The 10,030-nt window shown below is 35.3% G+C and overlaps 1 protein-coding gene across 1 annotated transcript in view; it reads left to right on the forward strand.

Annotated features, from left to right (window-relative positions):
- Nucleotides 1–9,396, forward strand: part of LRIG3 (leucine rich repeats and immunoglobulin like domains 3) — a 60,249-nt gene extending 50,853 nt beyond the window's left edge. Inside the window, exons 13-19 of the mRNA XM_074226253.1 lie at nt 202–522; nt 1,321–1,602; nt 2,875–3,327; nt 4,149–4,304; nt 5,710–5,853; nt 5,987–6,262; nt 7,655–9,396. Coding sequence (XP_074082354.1) covers nt 202–522; nt 1,321–1,602; nt 2,875–3,327; nt 4,149–4,304; nt 5,710–5,853; nt 5,987–6,262; nt 7,655–7,884 — 1,862 coding nt within the window. The 3' untranslated portion in view covers nt 7,885–9,396. The remainder of the gene's footprint in view (nt 1–201; nt 523–1,320; nt 1,603–2,874; nt 3,328–4,148; nt 4,305–5,709; nt 5,854–5,986; nt 6,263–7,654) is intronic.
- Nucleotides 9,397–10,030: the final 634 nt, after the last annotated feature.

A 10,030-nucleotide genomic window follows, 5' to 3' on the forward strand; every position in this document is an offset into this window, starting at 1 on the left:
AAAAAAAAAAAGAGTGACAATCAATCAAAGAGTGCTTGATATCTAGTAGATAATGAATGTTCATTCATTGATTCAATATAAAAACATGGAAGGAAAAACTTACTCCATAATTATTTCATTAATGTATATATTTAACTAGTCCATGATCTTTGGACACTCAAGTTTTTAATTTTTACATTTCTTCTTTTATTATTTTGGTAGATGATTTTCCTAAACCCCAGATCACAGTCCAGCCAGAGACCCAGTCAGCAATAAAAGGCTCCAACTTGAGTTTTATCTGCTCTGCTGCTAGTAGCAGTGACTCCCCAATGACATTCGCCTGGAAAAAAGATAACGAATTACTCCATGATGCCGAAATGGAAAATTATGCACACCTCCGGGCCCAGGGAGGTGAAGTGATGGAATACACTACTATTCTTCGACTGCGCAATGTCCAATTTACCACTGAAGGGAAATACCAGTGTGTCATTTCTAATCACTTTGGTTCATCGTACTCTATCAAAGCCAAGCTAACTGTAAATAGTATGTGATTCTTTTTTTTTCTTTTGTATTTAAAGAGACTTAATTGTTTCAGATAAGTCTTCCTCTTTCTCTTTTTCTAACCCTTGTCATTCCTGCTCCCAACTTGGAAAATATTGATATGATTTGAATGGCTAATGTTGCCATTTTAGTGTGCTGTTCTTACAGGACATTTATATTAGGCTTGTTACATAGATCTCTGTAGTGGACTATACAGAAAGGAGTTTGAATTTAAGAGTAGAAAAAATAAATTAGATATTTTGGATTTGAAAAGGACCTTAACAATCAGATGAAAAAATCACAGATTTGGAGGGACCTTCAGAGGTCATCCTGTGCAAGTTTGTTCTCAACTGAGAATCCTTTCTCCAGCATCCCCAGCAAGGGTTAATTCAACTTCTCTTGAAATATATCTTGTACTGGGAAACATATTTGCACTGTTTAGTGGTTCTCTCTTTTCTCATTGCAGCCTCTATCCAACTCTTAGCTCTATTCTCTGGGCCAAACAAACAAATGCAATAGAAATATCTGAAAGAATGCTAAATGGGAGAGTCAGAAGACCTGGATTTATTTTCTATCCCTTGCTAGCCACATAATTTTGGGTCACTCTCACACTTAACCTTACTGAGCATCCTTTTTTACATCTATAAAATGGATTTAAGTTTTATCTATTTGACTATATCACAGGGTTATTTTGAAAATCAAAGAAAATAAACTATGTAAAATTGCTTTAAAACTAGACAAACAGGATAAGAATAATTACAAGGATGGCTGAGGTACTGACCTATGCCTTTCTGATTTTAGTGCTTCCTTCATTTACAAAGATACCCATGGACCTTACAGTCCGTGCTGGAGCAATGGCTCGTTTAGAATGTGCCGCTGTGGGCCACCCAGCACCACAGATTGCCTGGCAGAAAGATGGTGGTACAGACTTTCCAGCAGCTCGGGAAAGACGTATGCATGTTATGCCAGAGGATGATGTGTTTTTTATTGTGGATGTGAAAATAGAAGATGTTGGTGTTTATAGCTGTACCGCCCAAAACAGTGCTGGGAGTATATCAGCAAATGCAACACTGACTGTCTTAGGTGAGTAGAACCTTAAGATTCTGAACTAGGATGGCTGTGGGACTGAATTGACTGTTTTTCAAAAAGTCCTTGACAGGGATTCAGATGGAAATACTTTTAGGGTAGTTTGTTACCTGGTTTACAGATCTGGTTCCAGGAAGTAGGTCTGCTCTCTTTTTTTGTTATTTTTAAGTGCTATACAGTCTATTAGAATCATCTTCGCTGTTATATGTGGTTTTGCATGATGAAAGTTGGCTTGAAGTAGTTGGCTAATAACTAAAAGCAGGGACAGCTAGGTAACAAAATAGATAGTCACATCTGAAGGCAGAAAGAACATCATGAGTTCAGATTTGGCCTCACACAATTAACTAGCTAGGTGATCCTAGGCAAGTTGTTTAATTCTGTTTGCCTCAGTTTCCTCATGTAAAATGAGCTATAGAAAGAAATGACAAACTACTCCAGTATTTTTCCCCAAGAAAACCTCAAATGGGGACTGATGAGAGGGGCATGGCAGAAATGATTGAACAACTAAAAGCAAATTATTAAAAGTTCTGACTACACATTTTTGTCTCCACACACTGTTGCAACAGCTATCATGGAATTAAATGGTCTTTTTTTTTACTTTTTAAAGCAAAATACTATATAAACTTTAAAGAACTATGCCACTGCCAGCTGCTTTTATTAATAATATTATTCTAGCTCATGAGAGCAATGTGGCTAGAGATCTGGTCTGGGAATGAGGCCCTAGATCCAAGGCCCACTTCCAACACATATTGGCTGTGAAAATTAGTATTGTAGAGTATGACAAAAGATGATCATCTATAGGGAGTGTAGCTCTAGGAGAAGTAACCAAAGCAACCCTAAATTAGATAATTGGCTTTAAGAATTTATTTTCAGTACCATGAAAAATTATTATAAGACCTGCCCAGCAGAAAGTTTCCATTTAAAAACTGACCATTTAGATTAAATCAGCAGACAAATCTCATATTATTTTCCTACACATTTAAATTCAAACATTACTAAGTTTGCTTCCTCTTTGTTGCATTTCCCTTGTTCTAGCGTAAGACAAAACAAAACACACAAAGTTGAAGCTAGGACCTTAGCTAAGATAAAAATAATGAATATTCCTCCTTAATACATATCAGTTTGATTAGGGTACACTAGTGAATAATTAGAGGAAAATTTGAAATTTTAGTTTAAAATAAATTCTCTTACTGGACCTAGTAGAATAGAAAATTTGCATGTGTGAGAAACTAAAACAAAAACCCAACAAACAAACCAATGTCATTTCAGAAACTCCTTCATTTTTGCGACCATTATTGGATCGAACTGTGACTAAAGGGGAGACAGCTGTCTTACAATGCATTGCTGGCGGTAGCCCACCACCCAAGTTGAACTGGACTAAAGATGATAGTCCTCTGATTGTAACAGAACGGCATTTTTTTGCTGCGGGAAATCAACTGCTGATCATTGTGGACACAGATATAGAGGATGCTGGGAAGTACACTTGTGAAATGTCTAACACACTTGGAACTGAAAGAGGGAATGTTCGTCTTAGTGTAATTCCCACTCCCACCTGTGATTCTCCCCAGAATGCTGCCCCATCATTAGATGATGATGGATGGGCCACCGTGGGAGTTGTGATCATAGCAGTGGTTTGCTGTGTGGTGGGCACTTCCTTAGTGTGGGTGGTCATCATATACCACACAAGAAGGAGAAATGAAGATTGCAGCATTACAAACACAGGTGCGTAAATAGAAGCTTGGCACCAGGTACAGTAGTCATGTGTGTTTGTGGTTCAGGAGTAATTTTCTTTTCTCAACATATTTGTGTATCTCTATGTCTCATTCAGTCAGAAGGGTGACTCATTTGTTTCAGGTTGTAGAAATATGACTGGTGAAAAATAGCCTCACTATCATTATCCTTTGCCTGCCCCCCAGCCCAAAATGACTTTGACTTTGAGTTCATGTGCATTTCAAAGCACACAGTGAAGTATAGCATATTATTTTTTTTACCATTGATATCAGAAAATAGGAGAGGTTCTACATATATTATAAAGACAAAACATTTTGTCAGACTCTTACTATGTGGTCTTTGCTTGGGAGGATATAATTTGCCTTATTGTACATCTAAGTCCTATAATGTTGGTTTATGTTGCTTGGAAGGGAAACTCTTGATTAGAATTAGTATTTTTTAGGAAGAAGTCTATAAGATTAGTTGAGAAAATTCAAGATTAACTTTTAAATCAGATTCTATTGTCTAAATAATCATAGATCCATAGCTTGCCTGAGAGAATTTCTTGATCTAAATCAATTTTGTTAAAAAAAAAAACTCAGTCCTCATTTTATTAAATCTATATTTAAAAGTTTAGAAATCATCATAGTATTGACTATTGTTCAGAGGGAGATTAACAGGCATTGGAACCATATTTAGTATTTTAAATATTGTTCTTTATAATATAACTATATGTAATATTATTGATAGTATAATATATTACATTATAATTATGGTATTATAATTTATATAACATATATGTATTTTAACACTGTAATTTTTTTAAATCACAGATGAAACAAATCTACCAGCTGATATCCCAAGTTATTTGTCATCCCAAGGAACATTAGCTGAAAGACAGGATGGGTACGGCTCATCAGAAAATGGAAGCCATCACCAATTTATCACTTCTTCAGGAGGTGGCTATCTTTTACAACGTGACAGCAATGGTAGGTATTTGAAATAGGAATGAATGTTAAACTAAGTGCTTTACTAAGCACTGAAGCACAGAAATTTAGTACTCAGCTCGAGGTCATTGGTGTAAAACTGAATTACGTAATCTTGCTCCATCTTCTATTAGGAAATCTTTCATTGTGTCTATCTACACCAAGACAGGTAGACTGAGTGAACTTGATTTCCTTCATGCAACATTAAGAGCCCCTACTTTTCCAATCTTAAATCTTTTTTAGGCTATGACCACATTCTATTGCTTGTTTAAATGATAGTGTCAGTTACTAAACATGTATTAAGCGTCTGTTCTCTAGTAGGCACTGGAAATAAAAAACGATGCAGTCCTATCCCTTAAGGAGCTACTATTCTTTAAAAGAAGACAGGGTGTACATATATAGATAAGTATAGTATATATACCCCACAAATGCAAATTAATTTCAAATAAAGGGAGGTTTCAGTAACTGAATATCCCATAAGGTACCATTTTTGAGCTTACTGTTCAACTGAACTCTCAAGGAAGCCAGGGATGATAAAAGACAGAGGGAAGGAGGTAGTGAATTTGAAATTTAAAGAAAAGACTGTACACAGACACATTACATGCAATATTGTGTGTCAAGGATGGCAAATATGTTGGTTTGCCTAGACCACAGAATGGGAAAGGAATAATAAATAACAGGTCTGGAGAGGTAGCCTGGGATCAGACAGGGAAGGGGGTTATATTTTTTCTTAGAGATTGTGCTGAGATATATATATCAAGCCCCCTACTAATGCAATGCAGTAATGCATTAGTATCATTCTTTTAGTTGAAAAAACTAATTCTATCTCAGCTTTCATCAAAGGAAGCTGGGTGGTACAGTGGCCCAGGATTAAGGGGATGTGGCTTCAAATCCTACCACTAGTCATCACTGATATCAGACAAATCACTTAACTGGTGATTGTACTAGATGATTTGTCAGGTCTATTTCAGTTCTAAATCTATGATCAGTGATGTATCCCTAATGATCCCATCCTATAATTTTTTGACCTCAAGAAATTATAAATTTGCCTCTATGATAGTGTTGTTTATGATGACCTAACCAAAACGGTCTCTTATCTGTGGAGGAAAAGTACAAATAGAAACATATCTATTGTTGATGGGTGACTGATTTACAGTTAATAAACTGCCATAATTGAACTTGGTTGATGAGTTCAAATTTGACCTCAGGAACTGTGTGACCCTGAGCCACTAAAGAAAAATTTGTTTGCCTGAGTTTTCTCATCTGTAAAATGGGGCTAATAATAACCCCGACATCACAGGTTTGTGAGGACCAAATGAGATAATAATTCTAAAGATTGTAAAGCAGGTAGCACAGTCATTATCATTTAGTAGGCACTATATAAATGTTATATCTTTCTGATTTCAAGGCACTTGTCATCTGGATAATAGCAGTGACACAGACATGGAAGGTGTTACAGATCCTTTCTTATGCCACTACCTAGGAACAACAGGCACTGTGTATCTGAAGGGAACGGTCTATGGCTCTGATTCTTTTGATACCTACCGCCCAGGTATGTTGATTTATAGTTAAGTTGAGATTGAACAATCCCAACTCCAAGTGGAGTTCCATAGCAATACTAAACCGCAAAATTAAAATTTCTCACATTTTTCTTTTTCTTCTTTTTTTTAAAAATATATATAAAGGTTGCAGCTCAGACCCAAAAACTGCCTGCTTGGATCATTATGAGTCTACTTACGGAAAGAAAAAAGAGTGCTACCCATGTTCCCATCCTTCAGAGGAATCCTGTGACCAAAGCATAAGTAGTGTTGGAATGCCATCTCCCATGAGTAAATTAATCAACTCTATCTACGTTCAGAATGAGGGATCCGGTATCAAAAACTTGTCTCCAAACAAAAATTCCGGGGAGTTTAATACAATCCAAGAACCACCATCAACTGCATCCACTAATGCTTTTATGGGTGAGTTTCTCAGCAGAATTAAGCCATCCGGGAAGTAAAGCCCTTAGGTTATATGCCAAGAAAACAGTGGAAAATTCAAATGCCAGACTTGTGAAAAAGCATGATATATTTAGAGTTTGAACATACTTTAGAGGTCATCTAATTGAAACTGCTCATTTGATAGATAAGGAAACTGAGATCATAGGAGTTTAAGTGACTTATCCAAGCACTTAAAGGTAGTATGAGGAAGAACCAGAATTTTAATAGTAAAGCTAATATGCCTTTTATTACCTCATGATTTTCCTTATTGAAAAATACATTTGTGAGAGTATAAATGTTCTTTTCGGCAGATTCAAAAGAGAGGATTTTTTTTTTTACTTTGTTAAACACTTAATCTAGATTTGAGCGACTGCTTTTTGGAGTTTTCTGGGAAGCACTGTGTGTGGTATCCCCAAAGAGATGAGAGTTCAGGGAGTGGCTTAGGAGCTCAGCCCTTCAGCCATGTGGAAAAAGTGGTTTTGGGCTACAAAGTGCTTTGGGGTGGAGCTGAGTGTACAGCATGACTGTGGTTTGGGATGTCTAGTAGCTAATAACTGAACCCACAGAAGAAGAAAACAATGGTGGACGTCTACCTAGCAAGAATTACTAGCAAGATACTAGAATGGGAGGCAGTAAGATGTATGTTTGGTTATTTTAACTTTAGTCATATATTAATGGAAGATGAGAGAAGACAAAACATATTCATTTATTAAGTATGTGGGAGTAAAGAGAAATGGGATATATACACCTAATTTCCTAAATTCCAGTATATTGGTTCCCACCCTTACTGTCTGCCTATTAGGGGATAACTATGCCAGAGGTAGAGTAATTGAGAATTCCTATTTGAGAGATGTGGGACATTAAAATATTCACATCTTTGTATGTTTAAAAACCTTAAAGATTTTTAATGTGTGCTACATAGATGGATCTAGGAGATCATTAGTTAAGTATTGTTGCCACCTGTCTAGTATGTCAAACATCCAAGTTTTCTTCACCCTGTCCCTTTATTTCTCATCCATGGAGGTTCCCATCATTCTGGAGACCTTGTGCTCACTGTCTTTCATATATTAAGGAAACTAGTCTAACTCTTTTGGTTTCTGTCTATTGAATTTCATTCTTGATATTTAATTATTCCACCTACTTATTCTTGAAGTTTCCTTTCATAGCACTTTTTGAATGTAAATCAGTCTTAGTAATTTGTTGTGCATACACACACACAAACACACACACACACAATCTTTTCATTTCCCTTTAGGTCACCCACAATTTTGATTCTTCTGAGGTCATGGAGTTTCATGATCCAAAGTCTCTAATTCATCAGTAGAAGAATTTATCATTGTAATCATTTTTCTTTATATGTGTTCTTCATTATAGGAACATTTGGAAAGCCTCTTGGGAAGCCTCAAATAGATGCCTTTTCAAGCTGTGGACAGACAAAAGCTTTACATCTGAACCCTCATGACTCTCAAGACTTTTCCTCTGAATTAGAAGAAGATGGGAGAGAGAGGACAGTTTTTCAAGGGGAAAAACACACACAAACCTATAAACAGGTCTTGGAAGGCTATAGGACTCCTACTTTTCAGGTTTATGATCTGGACACATAGCTGCACTGGTACTAAATATTGAGTGGAACTAAAGAAATCTTCTAACATACTACCTCAAGCAGACTTTTATTTAAAAGAAAGAAAATCCTATGACTTTAAAGGAAATGGAATTTTTAAAGGATACCCCAAAATGCCTATTTATACAAATTTTTAAAACTGCCAAAAATGTTATAAAATTTTATACAGGGAATAACTTTCATATAAGAATATCATTTTAAACTATTTTATAGCTTTGTTTTATGCAAAATTGTATCTTTTGTAAATTAATGGTATAAATATCATGACTATTTTATGTATTTTTATAACGCCAGATTTCTTTTTTATTGAAAATGAGTACTAAAACCATTTTAAAAAATAGCACAGTCTAATCCCTTCTTGGAATGGAGATGACTCAATCTTTTTTTCTCACAGGACATGTAATTAAGTGTGGGTTCATGTGGTCCCAAAGTCCATGCAGATAAAGAGAAGTAAATGGAATTATCATACAAAATTTAGTTTCTAACTTAAATCTTTGAAACTCATTTTTACCAATTTTTGTTCCAAATATTTTCCATCTCACAAATCAGTGAATATTACATTTGCTACATTAATGAGTCTCTAAATGTTCATGTTAGAAGTTTGTTGATGAAGGGTGCATAGTAATACAGCAGAAATGGCTAAAAGCACTTTGCTATCCCACTGATGCATTATGCCACAGTTTAAGCTGTACTGCAACACCTTGCATTGTACAGTTTTTTTTTTCCAAAAGCACTTTTTACATTCATCATCCTATTACATCTAGATAGGGAACAGTGGTTATGTGTTGCATTTCTTTCTTTCATCCTCATTTTACAGATGAGGAAACTGAGATAAACAGAAGTTAAGTGATTTGTCCAGGGTCATATCAGGAAGTGTGTGGAGTTAGATTGGAATTTAGCTCTGTCTGATTTTAATCCCAGTTCTTTATCAACACTGCACCATCTATTTGTCTCCTTTGTATTTCATAAATGTTATCTAAATGATTCAACACTTGCATATCCACCAAAGGCTTTTTTCATAGTTTCCTAGAATTCTGAGGAGATATTGTTGTATTTATGCTGAAGACCAGATACCAACTCCAGAACTTAAAACTATCAGAAGATTCAGTCAGCAAATCAAGGAAAATAGATCTTTCAAAATATTTGGTTTCTATAAGCAGGACTGCAGTCAGGAAGACTCACCTTCCTGAGTTCAAGTCTGACCTCAAACACTTGCTAGCTTTGTGATTTCAGAAAAGTTGTTAACCATCTTAGCCTCAGTTTCCTCATCCATTAAATGTACTGAAGAAGAAAATGATGAACCACTCCAGTATCATTGCCGGGTCACAAAGAGTCAGAGAGGACTGAACAACAATAATTATTTGCATATCAAATGGGAAAAGGAGATGACATGTGAAATATGAATGTAATTCTGTGTTTTACAAAAATAATAGGTGGAAGTGGTTAAAAGAAGCATCTCATTAAATTTGATAATTTCAAAAAACCATGATTTTTGTTTTTATTTGGTAAGTTCTGTTGTTTCTTAAAGTTTAAAAATAACTAGTACAACAAATACACATTTTTAAACCTTTGTACTTTGAAGGTGCAAATGTATGTATTTGTCAGGCTTCTTTGAAATCAAATAGAAAGCAGCTGCTGGGCTAGTGTATATCATGTAAATGGTTTTCAGAGGAAAGTTGGAAGCAAAAGGTTTCTCTGCTTAATGGAGCTGAGTTTTAGAACTTTGTCATTTATAAGCCAGAAACCTGGCACCCAGCTTGCAGTATGACCTTCCCCCTTTTATTTAGATACTAGAATAGTAAGACAGGAAGTTAATCCTTCATTAAATCACCAGGGACTAAGTGCAGAGAAAAGATTTTATATGCCTTGGCTTATCATATTTCCAGATTTTCTAAATATTGCCATTAATTTGCCTTCATTATTGCCAGATGTGGTGACAGATATTGATAGGGGTATTATTCCACAATTATGAATTTTATTGGAAAGGATTGTTCCCAGACTTAAATAAAATTTGATTCCACAATGCATGAAATTTAAAAATTAGATTCATTCTCTAATTTTAATACAATTCTACTTCCTTGCTTATTAAACTTTTGGATCAATGATAATAACAAGGATCTAGAATAAGA

This window comes from Macrotis lagotis, chromosome 2 (genome assembly GCF_037893015.1).
Source record: "Macrotis lagotis isolate mMagLag1 chromosome 2, bilby.v1.9.chrom.fasta, whole genome shotgun sequence".
NCBI lineage: Eukaryota > Metazoa > Chordata > Mammalia > Peramelemorphia > Peramelidae > Macrotis > Macrotis lagotis.